The sequence below is a fragment of the Mycteria americana genome, chromosome 1, assembly GCF_035582795.1.
Source record: "Mycteria americana isolate JAX WOST 10 ecotype Jacksonville Zoo and Gardens chromosome 1, USCA_MyAme_1.0, whole genome shotgun sequence".
Lineage (NCBI taxonomy): Eukaryota > Metazoa > Chordata > Aves > Ciconiiformes > Ciconiidae > Mycteria > Mycteria americana.
The window spans coordinates 87,491,119-87,516,262 of NC_134365.1; the positions used below are offsets into that span (position 1 = coordinate 87,491,119).

At 48.7% G+C, this 25,144-nt stretch overlaps 1 protein-coding gene and 1 non-coding gene across 11 annotated transcripts; both read left to right on the forward strand.

Annotated features, from left to right (window-relative positions):
• The first annotated feature begins 2,183 nt into the window (after positions 1-2,183).
• Positions 2,184-24,806, forward strand: CHD4 (chromodomain helicase DNA binding protein 4). Of its 10 annotated transcripts, none has more exons than XM_075511182.1 (40): positions 2,184-2,265; positions 3,305-3,466; positions 5,357-5,484; positions 5,674-5,865; positions 6,264-6,382; positions 6,818-7,059; positions 7,143-7,270; positions 7,402-7,537; positions 7,980-8,161; positions 9,146-9,385; positions 10,362-10,565; positions 10,647-10,852; positions 11,092-11,223; positions 11,535-11,631; positions 12,015-12,206; positions 12,294-12,494; positions 13,474-13,611; positions 15,666-15,787; positions 15,897-16,070; positions 16,387-16,528; positions 16,992-17,123; positions 17,236-17,353; positions 17,568-17,692; positions 17,983-18,220; positions 18,390-18,562; positions 18,725-18,905; positions 18,982-19,092; positions 19,245-19,351; positions 19,438-19,571; positions 20,075-20,219; positions 20,412-20,577; positions 20,961-21,070; positions 21,307-21,442; positions 21,699-21,776; positions 21,893-22,030; positions 22,127-22,235; positions 22,556-22,688; positions 23,646-23,841; positions 23,957-24,132; positions 24,264-24,806. In XM_075511182.1, the coding sequence occupies exons 2-40, from the start codon at positions 3,370-3,372 to the stop codon at positions 24,279-24,281; spliced, it is 5,796 nt and encodes a 1,931-aa protein (XP_075367297.1). In that variant the 5' UTR covers positions 2,184-2,265; positions 3,305-3,369; the 3' UTR covers positions 24,282-24,806. The 10 variants fall into 10 exon arrangements, with proteins under 10 accessions (XP_075367297.1, XP_075367306.1, XP_075367316.1 ...); XM_075511191.1 differs by having other exon boundaries at positions 21,310-21,442; XM_075511201.1 differs by having other exon boundaries at positions 20,964-21,070.
• LOC142405097 (small Cajal body-specific RNA 11) lies at positions 20,605-20,744 on the forward strand. The gene has a single exon (XR_012774071.1).
• Positions 24,807-25,144: the final 338 nt, after the last annotated feature.

The window sequence follows — 25,144 nt, forward strand, 5'->3', positions numbered from 1 at the left end:
ATGCAGAGGATGGATAGCATCTGTGGAATAGTAGCGTGGCTCTTTCCTACTGCTTTTCCTTCATGGAGCTGAGATAAACGATAGCGTCATTGTCATTCAGGTGAAGGTATACAGACAGGGATAGCGCACGTTTGCCTACTGTGGATGGCTGGAGGGTTAGTGGGATTTCTGTACGTGCAGGAAGGTGAATAATGCAACAGTGTTTGGGGACGTATGGTCTAGTCTTTGCTGGCAAGGCGGGAAGGACATGGGTGGGAGGGGCAGCTCGTGCTGTGGAGTGGCCGCATGTGTATTTCGTGTTGTGGGACCCTGCTGGAGCACACAGTGGTGATGGGCACGCAGACGAGATGGCGGAGCTTGATGGTATCTCAGCAGAGAGGTGGTGGTGCAAGGAGGTGGGTGGTCGGGGGCTGCACATGTAGGTAGGGGAGAGTTTGCCGATAGTCCCAGACACTCCGGCATGCGGCAGAGGTGATGGGATGGTGTTATGGAATACCTGCGTGCCCGGCGTATGCATGGACATATTTTTGGCATGGTTTGGCAGACAAAGCACAGATCGTGTTATAGGATCTGTAATGACCCGTTGCAGTCTGTAACAGTAAATCCTTCACTCACATTCCGAGATGTTTCATCACGATGGGACAAAACATGCACATGCACCACCAGGCACGGGACAGCGGAGGCGTTTGAGGAGGAACGAGCGCAGTCGTTGACATCCACATGCTTACAGGACTGTGCCTCTTTGCTGAGATTAATAGTGTTATGAAGATGCTGGTTGTGGGATAGGCAGCATTATGGGATGTGATTTTGTTTAATGGGAAATTAATGATACAGTTGCACGTGCATAATTGGGGTATATTTATACCTATGGACTGTTCACATCCATATAAAGCGATGATGAGTTTCCCGGCAGAGGGACACAGCAGGGAGCAGCGGGCGGTGCTAGGTACGGGGTGAGAGGGAGGATCGGAGTACACGGAGATGCCGTGTATCCCTGGGGTACAGATAGTTCTGTAGGTACCAGCAGTCAGGATAGGACGCCTTGCGTTGCAGGCCCACCCGTGCGGTGGGGAGGCAACGGAAGTCACTGCGGGCTCCCCACACACACGCTGGCAGTGACTGCGCTGCAGGGTCTCACGGGGCAGGGACGGATAGCCTTGGAGGGGCATTGTGTGTGTGCGTGTGAGCAGAGCATGCAGGATGGGGCATCGCGGGCTCCAGCCCGCTGCGTGCATGAAGGCGAAAATGTGCCACAGAGGCCGTACGCCCCTCCCGGGGCGTGGGAAGAGGAGTGAGCGGGGCGCTCAGCCCCAAGATCGGGGGCTGTCGGCGGGGGCCCGGCGCCTCCGGCCGGGGGAGGGTGGTGCCCGCTGCGGGCCGCCTGGGGCCTGTGTCAGCGGGCGGGCGGTGCGCAGGGGCCGGGCGATGCCAGAGCGCTCCGGGCTCCGTGGCTGGCCCCGTGCCGTGGGACCTTGACGGCGGCGCAGAGGGCCGGGGGCCGGGCGGGCGGGGCGGGCGCCAAGGTGGGCTAGGGGGAGGTGGCGGCGCGGCGGAGCCCTGCGGGCTGCGGGGCCGGCGGCCGCGAGTATTATGGGATGCTTGGCTGGACGGTGGCTCCCGGCGACTATTATGGGATGCCTGCCTGGGCGGGCGGGGGGGTGTGGGGGGGTGTGTGTGAGAGAGACTATTATGGGATGTGCGCCCGGAGTGTGACTATTATGGGATGTTCTGGGGGGTTACTACAGTGTGCCTCCCCCCCCCCCCCCCCGAGGGACGTGCCTATTATGGGATGGCAGGCCGGGCGGCGCGCGTGCGGGCGAGGGACAGCGCCGCGGGGGGGCGCCGTGCCCCGGCGCGGGGTCCCGCGCGGGTTAGGGGGGGGGGGTGGGGGGGGTGCGAATATTATGGGATGCCGGAGCGAAGGGGTGCGAGCGTTGGGAGTATTATGGGATGTTTGGGGTGGGGGCGTATTATGGGATGTTCCCGGCGGGAGGGGTTATTATTATGGGATGCCGGGCCGGGCAGTGAGTGGGAAGTTCTGAGGGGAGGGCGAGTATTATGGGATGTCTCGGGGGGGTGGTTGCCGGGGAGGCGGAGGCGGGGCTTGTTGCCGGGGTCCCGGGACATATTATGGGATGGAGGCGGGAGTGGGGCGGGGCCTGGCCGGGGTTTTTCCCCTTTAAGAGGCGGTGCCGGGGCGGGAGCCATTTTCCCTTCAGCAGCAGCAGCAGTAGCGGCGAGAGAGGAGCCGGGGTCTGGCGCTGGGTGAGGAGCCGGGAGGGGTCGAGGGCGGGCAGGGCCTTCCCCCGCCTCTTGGGGCGTCTCTGCCGGCGGGCGCCCCTCTTTGCCGGGCGCTCCGTCGGCCCCCGGCCGCAGCTTTCCCCCGTGGCCACGCCGTCCCCCTGCCCGGGCGGCTGCAGGACGTTCCCCCCCCCCCCCCCCCCCCCCCCCGACACCGCGCTGGGGAGCGGCCGCCCCGCCGGTCCCCGCAGCCCTGGCCGGCGCTTGCCGTTCGGCCCCCGCCCTGGCGCCCGTCCCTGGGGAGAGGCGGCCCCTCGCCGCATGCGAGCCGGACTTCCCTGGCCCCGCCCCGCGCCCCCGCCCGGGAGACCGTGCCCCGCCGAGACGCTGCCCTCCCCCCTCCTGCCGCCGCCCTGCGCCGCGCAGCCCCGCTCCGGGCGGGGGCGCGGGTGCGGCGGGCAGCGGAGCGGGTCTGCCGGCGCCACCGAGCCTGCCCTGCCTTTTGTGTGGGGCCGGCGGCGGAGGAGGAGGGTGACGCTGGCCTCCCTCTCCGGCCGCGGCGGTATCAGCCTGGGGCCGGCGCGCCAAGTTTGGGCGGGCGAGTTGAGAACTGCCGGCAGCGCCAGCTCCGCCGCTGTCCGCCGTACCGGGCCCCGCGCGGACCGCCTCTTCCCTGCCGCGGCTCGCTGACAGCGTCCCGGCTGGCCCAAGGCCTCCTTTGGAAGCCCAGCTGACTTCTGTGTCTCGCTGCCTTCTCCCAGCCCGAGGTAGAAATAACCGAGGGCACCCGGCTGCAAGGGACGGGAGAGTTTTCCTGTAGGACAGCTGTTTTGGCTTCCTCGCCAGAGATGAGTTGGTGATTCAGTTTGATATCTAGTGTCTTTGAAGCCTGTTTCATCATAACTCTAAGCTGATACTTGCTGCCAGTGTTTCCATTATCTGTAGGCTCCAAATCCAGTAAAGTTGCTGTCTAAGCTTTCTCACAGATCCTCTTGGTAGCACTATTGCTTGGAAAAGCGGAGTTCAGGTCTGCTATAACTTTCTCTTTTTCTTTTCAATGAAGTACTGGCTTGATTGGCAAGAAGACGACACCCTGTATAAGCCCAGGCCTCCCCCAGTTTGGAGGACATGGCATCAGGCATTGGATCTCCGTCACCATGCTCAGGGGGCAGCGATGATGATGAGATGGAGATCCTGTTGAACAACGCTATGCCCCAGCATCCAGGTATGGAAAGCCTGCAGGGCACGCATGTGAAATGGAGGTAATGCTGGTCTCCAGCTGAATATGTGAAATACATGATATGCTGGGGAATGTAATTTGTTTTTATGATGAGTCACACATATGTTTTTGATTTTGATATCTGAGTCCTAGGGTTACTTCAAAGTGCGAGGCTCATGGCATTGTGTCAGGTGGAGCTGACTTTGTTCCAAGCCATTGCAGGCTGTCGGGGCCTGTGCTGTGAGGAGGTGTAAGGGGTGGAGGCAGAGCGTCCCAATTCTGACAGGGTACCAAAATGCCTGCGAGTTTTGTATTTTGTGAATGGGGAGGGGGAAGGGGGGTAGTACATCAAAGGGCAGGGTGCCTGGCTTGCTTTCATCTGGGAACTTGGACCGACTGATGTCCAGAGCAAACTGCCCTGGGCTGTTGCATGACCCACTTTCCTTCGTCACCACACCCAATTATTGAGGTTTCTTGTGGTTCTCGGTCCATGCTGCTTGCTCACCTTTGCTTTTCTTGTAGTCTTTGTACTTTGCCTTTTCCCTCGTGTTTGCATCCTCATCATTGATGTGAGACTTGAGTTAGAGCCCTGGGTATTCTTCTGTTTTGGGTTTTTTTGTGGTTGCTGCTGTCGTGGTTGATGACTTGTTCTGTGGACCTACATCTAGATTCTCTGCTTCCTTGTGAAAAGGAATAATGTATATCCTGATGTGCCGCATTGTAAGACAAGCTTGAGTTTTCCTACTAACTCATGCTGTAGTGTTGCAGTATTGTATAAGAGAAATGTTGCAACTGGAAAGGGAAAATAGTGTTGTGGGCTTCCTGGTTTTTATTGTTTTGCATTTTTCCTTAAGCTTTGACTGCAGGGTTTTCTGGCACCTCTGAAATCTTAGGCAGATCTGAACTTGGGGAGAAGAAGAGGTGGGATCCCTGAAGGACCTGGTGTTGCAGGACCGTGGGAGCAAAGAGACATCCATCGATTGGGAATATGGCAGGGGCCAGGTGTGGGAACCCAGGTTCTGAGAGCTCTAACTGCTGCCTGGCTGCAGCAGCCCCTCTGACCTGTGGCTTCCTCCATCCTGTCCAGCTCCTGTGGTCAGGAGGCCATTTTCCCTTGGAGGGAGAAGGAGTGACTCTGGTGGTGGGCGGGGCGGTGGGGGAAGGCGGGTGGCCGGGCTGCTTCTGCAGCCTGCCACAAAGGAAAGGGCTGTCTGGCTGCCCTTGCCCCGCGGGCGGGGAGCAGGCAGGGAAGGGGGGCACACAGATGGGAGCGTGCAGTGGTGGGGAGCTGGCATGTGTTCCTCTGCCTGGGCAGTGTGCTTGCTAGCTGTTGGTGCAGAGGGAAGGGGTTGGGGGAAGGTTGTGTCAAATCCAGATCAGAATAGAGTTGCTGAGTAACAACTTTCCTGTGGAGGAGGGCAAGTAGTGGCTTACTGGCCTGTGTTTTGTATGCGGCTGTAGGATGCTCTCTACTGCTGAAGAGGCTAGATAGTTGTGGGCTTCTTTCCTGGAGACCCATGGACTGAAACACTATCCCAGGCAGGCTCTCAAATGTATTCACCAATTTTGTCTCCTTCAGATGTGGCCATCTATTCTATGTTCTTTCCTCTTCTTGTTGGGTTATGGCAAACTTCTGGTCCCCAAGATCTGAGTGCAATCCTGTTTGGAGAAGGAATATTGTGGAAATGGGTGGTGTTGGGGGAAGGGGGAAAACCATGTGCAGTGGTAACTTATGATTACCTAGTATCTGTTGTGAACAGACTAAGCAGTTGTAAACACTTCTGTGTTTGTAAGTATGTAGCAAGAAGTAGACAAGTTGAGTGATGTCTGTGAGAACTTCTATGCTGCAGTAGACAGATGGGGTTTGAATGAGACATGTTGCCTCTTCCCCTCCAGAGCCTGAAGAAGAGCCAGAAGAAGAGCTTCTGTCAGAGGCTGACACCCCCAAAATCAAGAAGAAGAAGAAGCCCAAGAAACTAAAGGAACCCAAAGTGCCCAAGCTCAGCAAGCGTCAGAAGAAGGAGGTAAGAAAAAGGATGCCTAAGGTCACACTCTAAAATATGGATATATGAGGTGAGGGTCCTTGTGGTTGTTGGCCTATGGCAGCAATCCTTTGTATGAACCCTCTAGAGCTTGGGGAGAGTGTGGTGTTTAGTGCTTATCCAGGGTATTTTCTCACAGCTGCCTGATCTTCTCTCTCCCTCCCTCCCCAGCTGGGGGACAGCTCTGGTGAGGGGAATGAGTTTGTGGAGGAGGAAGAGGAGGTTCTGCGCTCTGACAGTGAGGGCAGTGACTACACTCCTGGGAAGAAGAAAAAGAAAAAATTAGGGCCCAAGAAGGAAAAGAAAAACAAAGCCAAGCGCAAGGAGGAGGAGGAAGAAGAGGAAGAAGATGATGAGTCAAAGGTGAGAAGCTACCCTGCTAACTGACTGCTTGCTCCTCATTCCCATGCATCTGATTTTGGGGATCATTGTGCTCTCAATTTGTGATGGCACATGGTGTTGGGGCTGTTCAGTCTCTTCTTCCTCCACTAGACCTGCATGACTTGACCATTTTCCCCCTTGGATTCCTTCCCCTTTTCTGCCTTAAACATGCCTAGAATGTGTATTGAATCCAAAGGCTTTTCCCACCTCCACTGATGTTCTATTGAGGCTGTGCCCTATGGCAGTGATAAGTGGACGGGGGTGAAAACACCCCCCTGGTCCTGACCCACTGGGTCATCTGGTGATGTGTGGAAGTTCTGCTCTTTCCTAGAGCAGAGCTAGAGCTTTTTCTCAGAGTTGCTGCGATTCTCTTTGCACAGGAGCCGAAGTCATCTGCTCAGCTCCTGGAAGACTGGGGCATGGAGGATATTGATCATATCTTCACAGAGGAGGACTACCGCACTCTCACCAACTACAAAGCTTTCAGCCAGTTTGTCAGGTGAACTGCAAGCCTCTGCTTGGAAAGATTCTGGAGCAAAAAAAAAGATGGGACAAGGACTAGGTTCCTTCCTTTTGGAACCTAAAGGCACATTAGAGACACTAGTGTCCTACCTAGAGCAAAAACTGAAGCAACAGTAAAATAGTTGATCCACATCTTTTTTGTTTTCAGTGATCGAGATGATGGAAGTCCTCATTCCCAGTCCCCTTTTTCCCCTAGTATGCTAAGTTCCATTTCATTTTCCAAGCCCCTGAGCATTTGCATCCACCACACAGAGTGAAGGATGGGAGTGGAAAGCTTCATTGGCTGTTGAGATCAGAGATTAGAAAGGAATGTAGTTTGAGATAGAGGTGCTCATGGGGGTGGCAGCAGGGAGGAATAATGATGTAGATTTCAGGGTGGTTTGGTAACCCTTCCTTCCTTAACTGTACGCAGGCCACTTATTGCAGCCAAGAACCCTAAAATAGCAGTGTCGAAGATGATGATGGTACTGGGAGCCAAATGGAGGGAGTTTAGCACAAACAACCCCTTCAAGGGAAGTTCAGGTGCATCTGTGGCAGCTGCTGCAGCTGCAGCTGTTGCAGTAGTGGAGAGTATGGTGACAAATGTGGATGCTGTCCTGCCGCAGCCCCCTGTAGATGTGCCACTCAGGAAAGCCAAGACAAAGGAGGGCAAAGGTGAGATGAATCTGGCAGGATGGTAGAGGGTGAGTGGTGTCATGGCAGTAGTCCTTCTGACTTGCAGGCTCCTCTGTTCCCAGGACCCAATGCCCGGCGGAAGCCAAAGGCCAGTCCTCGTATTCCTGATATCAAGAAACCTAAAACAAAGAAGGTGGCACCTTTAAAAATCAAACTGGGAGGATTTGGTTCCAAGCGTAAAAGATCATCAGTAAGTGACACTCCTTCCTTGACCTTCTGAGGAGGAGGTGGTGATGTGCTAGCAATTCTGGAATGCATGTCTGATTGCTGCCCCCAGCATGCATGCCTGAGTAGCATAGCTTTTTTTCTTACCTACCTCAGAGTGAAGATGATGATCTGGATGTGGAGTCAGACTTTGATGATGCCAGCATCAACAGCTACTCTGTTTCAGATGGATCTACAAGCCGTAGTAGCCGCAGTCGCAAAAAACTCAAAGCTGGGAAAAAAAAAAAGAAAGGTAACAATGCTTACTGTCAGTTGGAGACAGAAGTGCAGCTAAGTGTGTAGAAAGACAGAGGAATGTCTGTGCAGAATTTGAATATTTAACAGCATACTTGAGGGAGGAGAATTGTTCATGAAGGAAGAACCTGATATTATTTTTAATACAGAAAAGGTTTTCAGGAGTTCTTTCTCACCTTGGTAGGGCAACGGATACAGTGCTGAGTGTTCTGGCCTCAACTACACCTTTAATTTCATGGGTGGAAGGAGGCATAAAGGGGCTTGTTTTACTCCTGTTCCAGCTCTTGCTCCCTGCCCTGTTTACTTACATAGATAGAGCAAGAGTTTTGGATTCTGGATCTGTATATTACTATGTAGGCTGTTGGGAGAGTACCCTTCCTTGCTGTTGGAAGCTTGTACCTGTGGCTTGTACTGCTGTAACTCCTCACCACCCTCTGCAGGTGAGGAAGACTCCACAGTGGCTGTGGATGGCTATGAGACTGATCACCAGGACTACTGTGAGGTGTGCCAGCAGGGAGGAGAAATTATACTGTGTGATACCTGCCCCCGTGCCTACCATATGGTTTGCCTGGACCCAGACATGGAGAAAGCCCCAGAGGGCAAATGGAGCTGCCCACACTGTGTGAGTACTGGATTCCCCCAGACTGTGCAAGAGATCATGGAGGGGGTCATCAAGTGTCTTGGGGCTGCTCTTCTGCGGTAATAAAATAATCATAAATCATAGGATCATTTAGGTTGGAAAAGACCTTTAAGATCAAGTTCAACCATTAACCTAGCACTGCCAAGTCTACCACTAAACTATGTCCCTAAGCACAACATCTACATGGTTTTTTAAATACCTCTAGGGATGATGACTCAACCACTTCCCTGGGCAGCCTGTTCCAATGCTTGACAACCCTTTTGGTGAAGAAATTTTTCCTAACATCCAATCTAAACCTCCCCTGGCACAACATTTCCTCTTGTCCTATCACTTGATACTTGGGAGAAGAGACCAATACCCACCTCTCTACAACCTCCTTCCAGGTAGTTGTAGAGAGTGATGAGGTCTCCCCTGAGCCTCCTTTTCTCCAGGCTAAATGACCTCAGTTCCCTCAGCCATTCCTCATAAGACTTGTGCTCCTAGACCCTTCACTAGCTTCATTGCTTTTCTTTGGACATGATCCAGCACCTCAATGTCCCTCTTGTAGTGAGGGGCCCAAAACTAAACACAGTATTCAAGGTGTGGCCTCACCAGTGTGAGGGGGGACAATCACTTCCCTAGTCCTGCTGGCCACACTATTTCTGATACAAGCCAGGATGCTGTTGGCCTTGGCCACCTGAGCACACTGCTGGCTCACATTCAGCCAGCTGTCAACCAACATCCCCAGGTCCTTTTCTGCCAGGCAGCTTTCCAGCCACTCTTCCCCAAGCCTGTAGTATTGCATGGGGTCATTGTGACCCAAGTGCAGGACCATGCACTTAGCCTTGTTGAACCTCATACAGTTGGCCTTGGCCCATCAATTCAGGCTGTCCAGATCCCTCTGTAGAGCCTTCCTACCCTCAAGCAGATCAACACTCCTGCCCAATTTGGTTGTTATGTGACTGGTTTTCTGATTGCCTTCTATAGGAAAAAGAGGGCATTCAGTGGGAAGCAAAGGAGGATAACTCTGAAGGTGAGGAAATCCTGGAGGATGTTGTGGGGGATGCTGAGGAAGAGGATGACCACCATATGGAGTTCTGTAGAGTCTGCAAGGATGGAGGAGAGCTGCTGTGCTGTGATGCCTGTCCTTCATCCTATCACATCCACTGTCTGAATCCTCCATTGCCAGAGATTCCTAACGGAGAGTGGCTATGTCCTCGCTGCACTGTGAGTTTCTGCTAGTACCATTCTCCTATTGCTACAAGAGATGATCAGTCTAATCCCTTTGGATCATTGTATTTTCCCAGAAATGCTTAGTCCTCTGAAGACTATCTCCTCTCACACTTTTGTCATAAGACATCAAAGCCTGGCTTTTTGTGACTGGATTGCACCTTGTCGATTGACTGCTTTCTCCAGACAGCAGGAAGGACAGGGTTACAGCCATTGAGTCTCATGAGGTTTGCCTACGTGCAGAATAGTTGGGCGGTTTTGGGTCCACATACATACATACAGGATGCCAAGGCTCAATTTTCTTGGATCCTGTATGTATGTATGTGGAAGCAGGAGAAGGAGTGCAAGCAAATTCAGTGCTTAAAAAATATTTTAAACCGACGCTGAGCTAAATGTTTTTTGGTTGTTTTTTTTTGCACTGTAAGTTCTGTAATGCCAAGCCCTTTCTTAGTAGATGGTTGGGAGAAATGTCACACTTTTCCATGAAGTTCTTGAAATGAAGTGTTATAAATGGTGTTAGGTGCTTTCATTAGGTGATAAGGACTTTTAAGATGATGAACAAAAAAGCTGCTTCAGGTCATATCCCTATGCTGGGCCGATAGTTCTACAGCAAAATATTTTCTGTATAGACTTGCATTGGCATTGTGGTTGGGTAGGCTACTGGGCTTGATAAGGCTAGCAATTTCTTTATTTCATGTAGAATTTTTGAATTGATATGGCCCTGCGGAGACAACTAAATTGAGATACTGAATTCAGTTTGGGGTTTGTCAGTCCTAGCAAAAAAAGACTAACTGGAGAAAGCTCAAAGAAATGCTGGAGATAAGAGGATGAAAGCTTCCAAGTCCAAAAAGCAATCTGCATGGTAAAGCTATAACTAAGGAAGAAAACTGTGACTCTGTATGTTTCTACTCCTCAGTGCTTGTGTGTTAGAGTATGTACACTCTGATGTAACAAGCTCTGTTTAACTCTTCAGTGCCCAGCTTTGAAAGGAAAGGTGCAGAAGATCTTGATCTGGAAGTGGGGTCAGCCCCCAGTTGGCCCACCACCACCACGTCCACCTGATGCAGACCCTAATGCTCCTCCCCCTAAACCTATGGAGGGTCGGCCTGAAAGGCAGTTCTTTGTCAAATGGCAGGGCATGTCCTACTGGCACTGCTCTTGGGTGTCAGAGTTGCAGGTGAGTGGAGGACACTAACCATGTCATAGGGTGGATAGTTGTGGGGAAAACACCTACTAACTGTTTCTGTCCTGATCCCAGCTGGAGCTGCACTGTCAGGTCATGTTTCGTAACTACCAACGCAAAAATGATATGGATGAGCCACCCTCAGGGGACTTTGGAGGGGAAGAGGAGAAAAGCCGAAAGAGGAAAAACAAGGACCCCAAATATGCTGAGATGGAGGAGCGCTTCTATCGATACGGGATCAAGCCTGAGTGGATGATGATCCACAGGATCCTTAATCATAGGTAGAGGGGGTAGCAAAGAGGATTTTCGACAAAGACCTTAAGCAGGGCTAAGGGACAGTGGATGAGCTAAACTGCAATATGACTGGGGGAAACAGTGGGAGTTCTTTTGTTGGTATGACAAACATTGTTCTTCTGTTTCTGTTGCTTCATTAAGGGATGTTTTCCTTCTCTCCCATTTGAGTGGATTGGGTGAATACTGTCATTTCACTGTGCTTACAACTTACTGGTTTCTTCCACAGTGTGGATAAGAAGGGGAATGTCCACTATTTGATTAAATGGAGAGACCTACCCTATGACCAAGCATCCTGGGAAAGTGAAGATGTGGATATCCAAGATTATGACCTCTACAAGCAAGCCTACTGGAATCACAGGTAAGAGAGGTATCTAGGGGTTGTGTTCCTTTCCCTTCCCTCAAGAGAAAATACTGGAGTATGTCAGCCCCTAGCACTGGCTGGATTAATATATGGAAATAGCCAGGAAGCGTCGTCTTGTTGCTGACTCCTTATTCCTTTGGGCAGAGGCAACCTTGTGCCTCTTCACCTTCACTTCATGAAGGTTCCAGCCCTGTTCTCTTGAGCCTATTTGAGTTGGGTGATTGCCCTCCTATTCTTTGCAATAGTTTTCCCTTGATCTGTTACAAAAGCCATTAAACTTGCACGTTCTTGGAACTGTCTCTGCATAGGGAGCTGATGAGAGGTGAAGAGGGCAGGCCTGGTAAGAAGTTAAAGAAAGTGAAGATGCGGAAACTGGAAAGGCCCCCCGAGACTCCTACAGTAGATGTAAGTGACTGTTTATTGCTTAGGAGCCATCTGATATAGCTGCTTGTTTTGGGGAGGGAGGCAGGTAAATAGGAAACTGAAGAGTGAAGAGCGTATGGTTTAGAGTTCCTTGCTGGCCCAAAGAACGAGCGGGTTATAGAGCCTTCAGACAAAGGCCCACCTTGTCCGTTGGGTGAGACGCTGGCTGGCTCTTGGTTAAAAGGGTTTTAAAAAAAAAAAATGGTGAATACCTCTGGTCATTTGGGAATTTTATCTGGTGCTAGTCTGGTTGTTACGTGTGAAGTCTCATCTGCACTAGGGAATATAAGGGTGACTGGGAAAGGAGTCTTCGTAGCTGTCTAGCTAAGGTAAATTATTTCAACTCTTCCTTCTTTCCACTGTAGCCAACAGTGAAATACGACCGGCAACCAGAGTACCTTGATGTAACAGGGGGGACCTTGCATCCCTACCAACTGGAAGGACTGAACTGGCTGCGCTTCTCTTGGGCCCAGGGCACAGATACAATATTGGCTGATGAAATGGGTCTGGGAAAGACTGTGCAGACAGCTGTGTTCCTATATTCCTTATACAAAGAGGTGAGAGCTGGAAGATCGCTACCCGGGGAGATTCTGCCTGTGTTTGTGGTTGCATTCATCTAATGCTCTCACTGACTCTATTCATAGGGCCACTCAAAGGGTCCCTTCTTGGTGAGTGCCCCACTGTCCACAATCATCAACTGGGAACGAGAATTTGAGATGTGGGCCCCAGATATGTATGTAGTGACCTACGTTGGGGACAAAGACAGCCGGGCCATCATCCGTGAGAATGAGTTCACTTTTGAGGATAATGCTATACGTGGAGGCAAAAAAGCATCCAGAATGAAGGTACAGAACTCTTCTGTAATGCAAGCCTGAACTGAAAGAAGAGATGCGCTAGACTGGGTTTCAGCAGCTGAGATTCAGATACTCTGATGTCCCTGGGAACGATTATACTTGTAGTTTCCAAGGGGAAATAACTGCAAATCGATGGCTAGTGGGCGTTTAGACTCCTGCTCTAGACTGTTTAAACACTCCTACTAGTCTGAACTAATTCAGTACTGGAAAAGGAGCTGACTAAGGTAATGCTGACTGTAGGCAAGTCCTTCTATCTCTTCTACTTAATCTGTGAAGTTCTGAATCACTTCTACAGATCTAAGTCAATGTCAGAATTGCCATTGTATGAAAAAGATAAACATACAAAAAGTGTGAACTTTTTAATCTTTCTGAGGAACTGACTGACAGTGAGGCCATACCTAGACATCTGAGAAATTGCATTCTGTGCCCAGATAGGAAGGAGGAGCCTGATCTAGGGGGCTAGTTTTTGTAGAACTTTAGTCTTCCTGGTAAAAGCAAGATGGGAGCTAAAGCTTTTCCAGTGGCAGAGATAGATAGAACTCCTCTGCTTCCCTTGAAATTGAACTGCATTAAGTACTAGCAGTAATTTAAAGTTCCACAATAAACTACTTGTCTTTTTAAGTCTTAGCTTTTTGATGAGCCACTCTTCTCTGAATCTCATTTCCCTAACATGCCTCTATTTGCTGCTTATTTGTTAAACTTCTGTTACAATATTTGGCAACTGTCCAGAAGTAGCAGGTACTGAGGGGGTTGAGGAGACTTAGATGTGTTGAGAGTAATGGGGGATTAAAAGGTTAGAATGGTTTGGGTAGTATTTTGAATCTTGTGACAGGAAACTGTGGGTGTGAAAAGTTTTTGATGTGCTGTTTGACCAGGGCTCATCAGAATAACTTGATGGAGAAACACTGCCTCTACTTTGTCCTGGGGCATTCCCCTATCCCATTACCATGTTCATCCTTTTCCTTTGCAGAAGGAGGCTGCTGTGAAGTTCCATGTGCTTCTCACCTCCTATGAACTGATCACAATCGATATGGCCATACTAGGCTCTATTGACTGGGCCTGTCTCATTGTGGATGAAGCTCACAGACTGAAGAACAATCAGTCTAAGGTACAGAGAAGCATAGGTGGTTTACAGGCATGGTGTGTGTTGCAGGGGGAATGGGCAGAGAGTGTTCAGAAGATTAGATAGCTGCTCCTAAGTACATAAGTTTGTCAACTCTTAGTCATTTGTTCAATAGTAAATTTGATGTGTTATTAAAAAAAATCAACAGCCTTCATTTGGAGATTGATTGATTGATTATCATTGGCAACAACTTCACTTTTATACACATCACTGGTTAAAACAGCTTTCTCTCTGGGTGAATAAGCAATTGGTGTACGCTGGAAAACAGAAAAACCTGGATGATGTTGTTGCTCTCAAATACAAACTGGCTTCTCTGAAAGCAGATAATATATCTGCACCACCTCTATTCTGGAAAGGTTTACCATACTGAGCATAAAACAAGCTGCATGAGCACAATTATCCTGCTTCCAGAGTAGGCTTGCTCGCTGCATTCATCTAGCTTTGTAGCAGAACTAATTAGATGTTATAGAAATGGGAGAGGTGGGCAGAGGTGTTCAAAAATGCCTGGGTAGATGCTGAAAGCCATATAGCTGCTTTTATTTGAGGCTGCACCTTAAGTAAACTTATTTGAATTCAGTAGACTTGACTGTACTTTCTTAATCCAGCCCCTCCCTAAGTAAGCCCTTGTGCCTTAATTCTGGTATTGATTTGTCCGTCTTCATCTGGATTCTAGTGCTCAGTACGCTAAAAACAATTGTTGTTAGAAATCTGGTTTTATAGGTTCTTGGAGACTGTAAGGCAAAATTGCCTCTTGATTTCTCCTTTTTTTTTTTTTGTTTAAATGGCTTTAGCTTTTTGGATCTTGGCATGAGGCATCTTTCTGAGACATTACAGCTGTGCTTGCAGTCCAGTTTCCAGATATTTTTTTATTGTAGGCACTAAGACTGGATGCTATTCTATGCTTAGCATTGAAATTATTGGAAGTAGTAATGAATGCTTACTATTAATATTCATTAATTGAAAGAGGATGTAAAAGCTCAAGGTTACACTATGGCTAATAGTTACAATTAGTTATCCACCAAGACCATTAAATCTACCTTTTTCTAGAGCAGTTTCCTGTCCTGTAAGGACAGCTTCAGGTATTTGGCTGCAAGACAGGTCAGACGCTGCTTGACAGATTGTGGTTATCTACCAAAGGTTTGCAGATGTAATCAGTAACTTCCATATTTGATTCAAAAATGAGAATGTTTTTTGACTTATAACTATGTAGAAAGATAAATCCCTGTGAAGGCCACTAGAAAGATCCTTCTGGTGTGATAACCCACCAGCCCTTATGTTTTGGTTTCTCTTTCTGTTTGTTTGCCATCTAGTGCAGGCTACTTTCATTAAGTTTGACCTTGTATCATGCTAAGTGTAAAATAAGCAAAGAAATGGCTCACCTTATAAATAAATTACTGCTTTATTGTCAATTTGTGCTGGTGAACATGGTACATCTGTGCTTTTCAGTTCAGTACTTTAACTGCTCACTACCTCTGTCTGGAATTACTTCATTGTTGTGAAAACCGGCACAAATTACCTTAAAGACACATTGGCAAACCCTTAGCTCTTTTTCTCCTCTGCTTGTTCAGAGCTCTGAAACATTGCAAGGATTGATATGAATAAGAAGAGTGACTTTGCCATTTCTAGAATTCTCAAGGCAGAGTAGTTATAAGAATGTGGAACACTAATTTAGCAAGAAAAAGTATGTAGTCTGGAAATGATTGGTGGTCTAAAAGAACTTGTAACTTAAGAGCAAAGGAAACCTACCAGCACCTGATGGCTTGTAGGATTTGCTGCAGTCATGTTTTAGCTATGCAGAACAATGATCCAAATGAGATCAGTCTAGTGACCCTGACTGGAACGTGAACTGCTTGGAGCTCTTGTCCAAACAGCTGATGTGATCTAAATTGAATCCTAGCTTGGTGTCAACCTTTTTTTTTTTTTTCTAAGATAAATTATTTTTTGTAGGCCTATGAGTTAATTAGCCTTTGACATGTTCGTGTGTTTTGTTTTGTTGGGTGTTTTCCCCCACCATTTCTTCCCTGCTCTCTACTTCCCAGTTCTTCCGTGTGCTGAATGGTTACTCCCTCCAGCACAAGCTGCTGCTTACAGGAACTCCCCTGCAGAACAACCTGGAAGAGTTGTTCCACCTGCTGAACTTCCTGACACCAGAGAGATTTCAGTATGTCTTGCAGTGCAAGTCAGCCTGCCTGTCTTGTCACTCCTATCCCCTTCCTCATTTTTTGCTCTTTTTCCTTTGTGGCTTTTGCTGAATGTCTGTTTCTCTGCAGTAACTTGGAGGGCTTCCTAGAAGAGTTTGCAGATATTGCCAAGGAAGATCAGATCAAGAAGCTGCATGACATGCTGGGCCCACACATGCTGAGGCGTCTCAAAGCTGATGTTTTCAAGAATATGCCATCTAAGACGGAACTCATTGTCAGAGTGGAGTTGAGCCCCATGCAGAAGTGAGTGTGAGGATGAAGAGAGCACCTGCTGTTGAACTACTGTTGCTCTGCTCTGCTCTTTCAAAGAGGATGCTGAAACAGCCTCATCCTCACTACAGGGCTTTCTACACAGTGGATAGGAGGAAGATTTTCTGCTGCCACTATAGCAGAGGGAGGACTAATCCTGTGCTCTAATGTAAGGGATAAAGAGATAGTGAATGCTGCTGGCAGAGCCTAGGTAGCTGGCAGGTAATGCCAGGAGCTGTGCAGAGTTTAGCAAGAGAGTATGTTAGTCATTCTCATGAGGGGTGTCTGAGTTGTATTTTTTTCTTTTCAGGAAATACTATAAATACATTTTGACAAGAAACTTTGAGGCACTGAATGCACGGGGTGGTGGTAACCAAGTCTCTTTGCTCAATGTTGTTATGGATCTGAAGAAGTGCTGTAACCACCCCTACCTCTTTCCTGTGGCTGCTATGGTATGTCCAGTCACTTATTCTGTATAAGCAAATTCCCTGCTGGCTGTTATCAGGGAGCCAGTTAGCTCCCTAGCGAAGCATGTAGGGGTTCCCCTTCCTTTCTTTCTGCTTCTATTTTTTTTTTCATCCTGTCTTTATGTAGACCCAAGATGCTGGAAGGCCTTTCCTTTTCCAGTGTCTTTGTATCAGGTAGGAGCCATCTTGTGACTCGTGCAAGATGGTGAAGACAGTAAGAGTAGGGACTAAGTCAATGAGAAAGAGGAGGGCATCTAGGAGGGCATTGCAAGAGAAGAGGCACAGGGTAGCACTGATGTTTCATGTAAGTAGTGCTACACATTGTGGTTGTGCCAAGCCGAATGACCAGAGGTGAGTCAGCATCTGATTAACACATTTAGGGACTAAGACCAAGCTACATCCCTTCAAGCTGTTTTCTGCCCCACCCCCCTTCTGTTTGTCTTCTCAGGAAGCTCCAAAAATGCCAAATGGCATGTATGATGGTAGTGCTCTTATTCGAGCCTCTGGAAAGCTGTTGCTGCTCCAGAAGATGTTAAAGAACCTTAAGGAAGGAGGTCACAGGGTGCTCATATTCTCTCAGGTATATGGGGAAAAACATTAAGGCTGGGAATTCTTTTTTGGAGAAAGGAGCCTATTGATCTGGTGTCCCCTTGTCCGTCACTCTTTTGTGGTGGTGTTTTTCTGATATGCAGATGACTAAGATGTTGGACCTTCTAGAAGACTTTTTGGAACATGAAGGGTACAAATACGAGCGGATTGATGGAGGAATCACAGGCAACATGCGTCAGGAGGCTATTGATCGCTTCAATGGTATGGAGTCTCCTACTTCCTTTGCAAAATGAAGAGTGTTGCCTTGTATGCGCTTAGCGGTCAACATGGAATTGTTGTAGCCCAAGTCTTCCATTGCTCTCCTGGAATCTTAAATTAGTAGTGATTCCCCCTCAGGTGATGTGGATCAGATAAAAATCCTTGTTTGAGTAATGCACTCTTCCTTGATTACTTTTGTTCTCTCCTTTTATCTAAGCTCCTGGTGCTCAGCAGTTCTGCTTTCTGCTTTCAACTCGAGCTGGGGGTCTGGGTATTAACTTGGCCACAGCAGATACTGTGATTATCTATGATTCAGACTGGAACCCCCACAATGATATCCAGGTGAGTCTGAATGAGACCACTCACTATGGAGTAATCCTGAGGAAGAGGGGAAATGAAATCATCAGGAGGAGTGAAGGAATGTGAGACTTCCTCTCTAGAAATATGAAAATTAGAGCAGTGAGGATGGGTAGAGATGGAAACTGAAATAGTGGAGGGTTCTTCCAGGGCCCAGCCTTCTTTAATGTTAAGAGCCAACATGAAGGCAACTGGGAAACTTGTGGAGGTAGGTGGGGTGTATCAGACTACGACTTGTGTAGCTCTAGACTGTTCTGAGCACATCTCTTTTCTAGGCCTTCAGTCGTGCACACAGAATTGGACAGAACAAGAAAGTGATGATATACCGCTTTGTGACAAGGGCCTCAGTGGAGGAGCGTATCACTCAGGTGGCCAAGAAGAAAATGATGCTAACTCATCTGGTAGTGAGACCAGGGTTGGGCTCCAAGACAGGCTCCATGTCCAAACAGGAACTTGATGACATTCTCAAATTTGGCACTGAAGAGCTCTTCAAGGATGAGGCTACTGAGGGGGGTGAGTGCCTGGCAGTAGAACTGAAGGAGGTGGGGAGGCCTGGCTCCTTATTTAGCAAGCGACTGTAGGCACGGTGCTGGTTATAGCTCTATAGAGAGGTCTAGGGTGACATTCCCTATCCTAGTCCCTTGAGATCCACACAGCAACAGTGCCTGTGCTCTTCCCTCAGGGGATAACAAAGAAGGTGAGGACAGCAGTGTCATCCACTATGATGACAAAGCAATTGAGCGTCTGTTGGATCGGAACCAGGATGAAACAGAAGATACAGAACTTCAGGGCATGAATGAGTATCTCAGCTCCTTCAAGGTGGCCCAGTACGTGGTTCGTGAAGAGGAGATGGGGGTGAGTATGAGGTGGATGTCAGCTAGTATCTTCTGCTGAATAATGTAGGATCAATTAAGCAAATTGAGCTCTGATGCTTTTAAGGGCAAGCAGGCATATATCTGCTCAAACAGGTTGGGATTTGGAGTGTAGGGCTTTAAATTTGTTACTTCTCTGTGGCAGGAGGAAGAGGAGGTTGAACGGGAGATCATTAAGCAGGAGGAGTCGGTGGATCCTGATTACTGGGAGAAACTGCTGCGTCACCATTATGAACAGCAACAGGAGGATCTGGCCAGGAATCTGGGCAAGGGCAAACGTATTCGCAAGCAAGTTAACTACAATGATGGCTCGCAGGAGGATAGAGGTACAAATCCACAGGAACCTGAGAGAGAAATGGGTGTAAGCGTATGTTGCTGGAAAGTAATGGAGTAGCGTCTCAGGCTCACGTGCTGTTTTTCTTTCAGACTGGCAGGATGACCAGTCAGATAATCAGTCAGACTATTCAGTTGCTTCTGAAGAAGGAGATGAGGACTTTGATGAGAGGTCAGAAGGTAAGTTCTGGTTAAGCCAGAGTTCCTGGGTCGCTTTCTCTGAGCACGGGAACAGCTGGGACTTGATTTGGGTGATTTATACACTTTGTGGTGCTGTTTTGCAAGGGAAATATTCACACAACAATATGCTGTGCATTGTCTCTCCTCCTTAGCTGCCTTTCTCTCTTCAGCAGCTCGTCGGCCTAGCCGCAAAGGCCTGAGAAATGATAAGGATAAGCCTCTGCCTCCCTTACTTGCCCGTGTGGGAGGGAACATTGAGGTAAGTAGTACCAGGGTAGGCATTTGCATCCTAGCTGCTTCTGTGTATGGCTCTTGTGAATCTGTCTGTCTTCTCCTCCATTCTAGGTCTTGGGTTTCAATGCCCGCCAGCGGAAAGCCTTCCTCAATGCTATCATGCGCTATGGAATGCCACCTCAGGATGCCTTCACCACTCAGTGGCTTGTTCGGGACCTCCGTGGCAAGTCAGAGAAAGAGTTCAAGTGAGTCTGCATTAGGCAGGGATGGAAGACTGGCAACATCTAGTCTCTTTGGGGAAGAATGAGAATTGAGCCTTTTCTGGCTTTTCCTTAAATACTACATTTTCTAATATATTAGTTGATTCTTTGTGCGGGACTGAAGCATAAGCTGAGAGAGACTAGGAGGTTGTTCCTAGTTCTCTTCCTTGGACTGGACTCATCAGTCACCAAAAGCAAATGCTTTTAGAGGAGTAGCATGGCCATGCAAGCATGTAATGAATACTCTCCCTGAGTCTTTCTTGGGCTTATGGTTGTTTCTGGCTCAGTCCTGAGTCAGCTGTGTGTCCTTTACGTATGTAGTAATTCTGTCAGGAAGTTCTCCCTTGAATGAGCCTGGAACCCCAGAACTTGTGTCACTATGGGTTAGGAGTCTCAGGGTGATTTCCCTTATGTGTTGGAAGGGGTCTGACGATGCATGTCTCCAGTTAACCTGGTTTAACTAATTGCTTGTCTCTTAACTGTTCCAGGGCCTATGTTTCACTGTTCATGCGCCATTTATGTGAACCTGGAGCTGATGGTGCAGAGACCTTTGCAGATGGGGTCCCACGGGAAGGTCTTTCTCGACAGCATGTCCTTACTCGCATTGGGGTGATGTCACTTATACGCAAAAAGGTAGGTGCCTAGCAGAGCAATGTAGCCTTCGCTCTCCAGACAACTTGTAGTCACTGGGGTCCTGAGGTAGTGAGTTACCTCTCCTTTCACACCTATTTTTGCTGTGTGCTGAGTGGTCTGTCTCTACTAGTTTGAGGATGAGCTTTGTATGACTCCTCCAATGCGATAGGTCTTTCTCTCACTCTCATGCAGGTGCAGGAATTTGAGCATGTGAATGGCCGTTGGAGTATGCCAGAACTGGCAGAGATAGAGGAGAACAAGAAACTTTCACAGCCAAGCTCCCCCTCTCCCAAAACTCCAACTCCTTCAACACCAGGGGATACGCAGCCAAATACACCTGCCCCTGTCCCTCCACCTGGTGAGAGCTCCCCTCTTGTACAGTCCTGCGTCCTGACCTCATCGTGGCTGTTCCCCTCACCAGAGCTGTGGTGGTGGGGTCTGGGGGTGGACGCAGATCAGCTTATCCCTCATGTTAGGAGGGCTGCCAAAGACATGTGCAAGCCCTTAAAGGCAAGAGAGGACACTAGTTTTCCTTGGGTGAGCTGACATCAGTGAGAAGAGAAGCTCAGCATTTGTAGTGGGCAGGAAAGGGGGGGGATCATCTTGAGTGGTGTTGGTCCCATTTTGATGGGCCTAATCTCTGGGAGCAAAGGAGGTGTGTGCTTGGTAACAGTGAGGGGAAGACCTTACTGATGGCTTCTCTTTTGTCTGCTGTGCTGCTCTGGGGTGGGGAATACACAGAAGAAGGCGTAAAAGTAGAAGAAGGAGCCAGTGCTAAGGAGCAAGGAGAGTCATCTGAACCAGAGAAAGAGCTCAGTGTCTCTGCTACTGAAACAGAGGTCCCTGTGGAGGTGAGTGTTGGGTTGCTCATTTGCCTCATCCAATTGCAAATGTCTGCTTCTGCCCCCTCTTCTGTGTCATTCAGCTGCTGAGACAGGTGAGTTCTTGGAACAATATTTAAAGATAATTCTCAGGTCCTTAGAATTGGCCTGAACAGTTTTGCGCATCTTTGCTTTCCAAACTGCTGTGATTGTCTTCTGTTTCCATGCACTGCTTTACCTCGCTTCTCATTGATTTCTATCCTCAGCAGTGTGCCCAGCCTGTGGAGACACCACCACAGGAAGCAAAATCCCCAGTGAACCTCACAGAAGCAGATGAAAAAAAAATAGAGGAACTGGAGGTGAAGGAAAGACCAAATGAGCCAATGGAAGTAGAAAGCAAAGGTATCTCTAGGGAGGTTGTTTAATACCTTGAACAGCAATCAACCCCCCTTTCCCTTATGTACTGTTTTCCTAAAGCTGCATCTTCCTTGCTTCAGCACTTCATCCTAAAGAAACAGGTGTAAATAGACAATCAGTTGGCCTATTCCAGGACTTTGAACAGGGAGTTAGGGAACAGTATTAGGTTTCACAAGCTGAAGAACAAAACCTTGGACTTGCTGTGTTCCCCTACATCTCGTGTTCCCCTTCTCTCCTGCAGCTGATGTGGAGAAAGCGGAAGACAGAGCACCTATTGAGAATCCCCCTGAACCTCCTATAATCACTCTGGATGAGAAAGGTTGAGTCATGATAATTCCATTCTCTTCCTTAACCCCTCTGCTGCAAGGATTCCTTGTGGGTCCAACTTGCTGTGATATCTGCCATGTTCTTTCTAATAATTTCCTGTGTGTACAGATGAGAAAAAGGATGATGATAAGAGAGATGTGGTGATGCTGCAGAATGGAGAGATGCTGAAAGACTCAGTAGATGAAAGACACAAGAAGGCAGTGAAACAGCGCTTCATGTTCAACATAGCAGATGGTGGCTTCACTGGTATGAGAACTCTTTATATGCTTGAACTTGTTTATATGCCCCTGTTTGTGTTTGTGAAATAACTTTCAACTGTTCTGGTGTTTCTTGCCTTTCCAGAACTACACTCCCTGTGGCAGAATGAAGAGCGGGCTGCAACTGTCACAAAGAAGACGTATGAGATCTGGCATCGGCGTCATGACTACTGGCTCCTTGCTGGGATCATCAAGTATCCTTACCCTGACAGACCAGTTCTCTCCCCTTGTACATAAACTATCATGGTGAAGGTGACCATCCTGGGTCTGACTGGAGTACACTGAGAGAATGCTTTATCCTCTTTCACAAGAGTGAAAGTGATGGTGGGAGGAGGAGTTTCCTGCCAGCATAGTTAAGACTTAGCAGGACATAGTTCTCATTCCTTTTCCTTGGCTCCTGTTCCTCCCTTCTCTGCACCCCCTTTCCCCACCCCCTCTTGAGAACTGTATCTGCCTGGACTGTGTATTCCCTTCTTCTCACTGCCTTTGTTTGCCTGAGCTCATCCCATCTCAGTCATGGCTATGCCCGTTGGCAGGATATTCAGAATGATCCACGTTACGCCATCCTCAATGAACCCTTCAAGGGTGAGATGAACAGGGGTAACTTCCTGGAAATAAAGAATAAGTTCTTGGCAAGGAGATTTAAGGTAAGGATTTCTCTTCAGTGTGATAAGTGCCTTTCAGGCAGCTGGACCTCTAAGAACAAGAGCTTGCTGTTCTGAGTTTCTGCTATGAAAGTGAAGGCTTCTGCAGTGTCTTTAATTTTAAGGGGGGAAAAAAAATAAGCAATGTCTCAGGATCATGCAGTAACTTCATGATAGGACCTCCCTGTACTCTAGAAATGGTATTAGGGAGCTTGGTTCAGTGCTCTCTCTCTCCAAATGTTTATTGAACAACTGGCTTAAGGTTCAAGTGGCTGTTTCCATCACAGCTTCTGCTTGGTGTGCTGCAACCCACTCAATTTGCCTAAGCAGAACTTAAAAAACACTGTATGGTTTGGTGAAAGGGTTGCCTTCAATCTCTGCCTCAATCTGTTTGGGAGTGACCATATCTTAGTTCTGGGAGTGATTTAAGACCAACCCAAATAAAGGCCATGTAGTTCTCGGTCTTGGGACAAAACATTAATTCAGTGTAATCTGGCTGATCAGTTCTGCACTAACAGGATTCAGACTGATTTCTCCAAATGTCCCTGACATGCTTAACAGTTTTTAGACTGTTCCTATAAGTAGCATGGGATACTTCTCACTTGGGTTCAAAGAGAAAGCTCCATCCCCTTTGCTCCATAAAGAAAGAGCTCCATAGCAAACAACTTCCTCTTCAGTCTGAGGAGGAATGAGAATCCTAGAGGATTTATGGTAGTCTTCTATTAAAGTAGATGTAGCCTGGTTTTCTTGTGTACCTAGCCTAGCTTTTAATGGAGCCCTTAATTGTTTGGGCTCTTTAGGCTTTACTCAATATAAACAGAAGCTGGTGAAAGGAGGTTCAGCTGCAGAATCTCACCTCGTGAGGTAGTGGAGAACTGGATCAGGAGAGACTGGAGGTGCAAATAGGCTGCTTGTCACGCAACTGCTGAAGCACTTTCTCATTACTGCCCCATCTTGCAGCTCCTGGAGCAAGCGCTGGTGATTGAGGAGCAGTTGCGGCGAGCTGCCTATCTGAACATGTCAGAAGACCCATCTCATCCATCTATGGCTCTGAACACACGTTTCGCAGAGGTGGAATGCCTGGCTGAGAGCCACCAGCACCTATCCAAGGAGTCAATGGCCGGGAATAAACCAGCTAATGCTGTGCTGCACAAAGGTAACGCAGTCTGTTAAACAAGGGTGGGATAGGTGTTTAGCATTGCTGTACCCTCTGGTCTTTTCCCTGTGGGGTGTCCCTTTCCCCTCTGAACAGATGTCCCTTTCTCTTCCAGTTCTGAAGCAGCTGGAGGAGCTTTTGAGTGACATGAAGGCAGATGTGACTCGTTTGCCTGCCACCATTGCCCGTATCCCACCTGTGGCAGTGCGCCTCCAGATGTCAGAGCGCAACATCCTCAGCCGGCTGGCCAACCGCAGCAGTGAGCCCCCTCCACCGCCACCTCCCCAACAAGTACGTACCCTCTCTGGTCAGTAAGCAGAGTTACCTAGCGGGGAGTGGGGGCTCCATGGGGAAACTGCCCTGGTGACCCAGGGTCCATTGACCAGCTATTGAGTCTCAGGTCATCTTCTGTTGTCCTACAGGTGGCCCAGCAGCAGTAAGTCCTTGGCCAGTGCTGTTGACCTTTCGGCCAAGCTGAAGTGACCCCTCCACCCCACCCTTTCACACTCTACCCCTCTGACATTCCTGACTGGGTGCTGTTTCGTCCATGGAAGCTGCTGCGCAGGTCTCGGGGAGGAGAAGAAACTCCTTCCTCTGCAGCCAGCCCGTTGGAGGAAGGAGTGTGCTTAGGAGAGAGGGCGATGTATGATGGACTCTGTATATAGTGACTGGAGGCCACAGCGCCATGTCTGTTACATGGAGAACCTGGCCCCATTGTTTGCTGCCTCCGCCTGGACTTCCAGTTTTTGTTTTTAACTTTATTTTGAGTTTGTTTACTGAGATGAGCGTGCAGGCAAGACCAAGCAAAAGCCAGGACAGAGACAAAGCTACCTCCATCAAGATCCTTTTTAATACAAAAACTGACTGGACTTGTCCACTAATAAGCAGCTTGAAGACAAAAACAAAATCAAAAAAACAGAGCAAAACCTTGGTAAAACTGAAAAATAAAGTTTCCTTGTATTTTATTTTGTTGCCACTATTTAGCAGAAGGGGGGGGGTAAGTACTCTACCTTTCCCTGGTGTGAGAATGATCAATTACCTCTCCCTGTACTATTCCTTCTTCTGTATTGGAGCCAGCTTTCTACCCCTCTGTGAATTCTTGCTTCCTCCTTGCAGATGCACTAAGCTGGTTCTGTGCTGCCTGCTTTCGGTATGTTTATTCCCCCCCTCCCCTCCCCCCCCCCCAACAGGCTGCAGCCTGCTCAGACCCGAGGCCTTCAGGGAGAATGAAGTTGCATAGTGCCTGTTGCCTGCCAGCTTGTAGCTGCCAGCGGATGGAAGCGTGGGCCCGCTCTGTGTCGTG

Excerpts from the sequence above, each read along its gene's own strand:
- CHD4 (XM_075511182.1), top strand. The coding sequence starts at position 3,370 with ATGGCATCAGGCATTGGATCTCCGTCACCATGCTCAGGGGGCAGCGAT. Across the intron at positions 11,224-11,534 it reads CAAGCCTACTGGAATCACAG|GGAGCTGATGAGAGGTGAAG; the intron begins GTAAGAGAGGTA and ends GTCTCTGCATAG. Across the intron at positions 22,031-22,126 it reads AGCAGATGGTGGCTTCACTG|AACTACACTCCCTGTGGCAG; the intron begins GTATGAGAACTC and ends TTGCCTTTCCAG.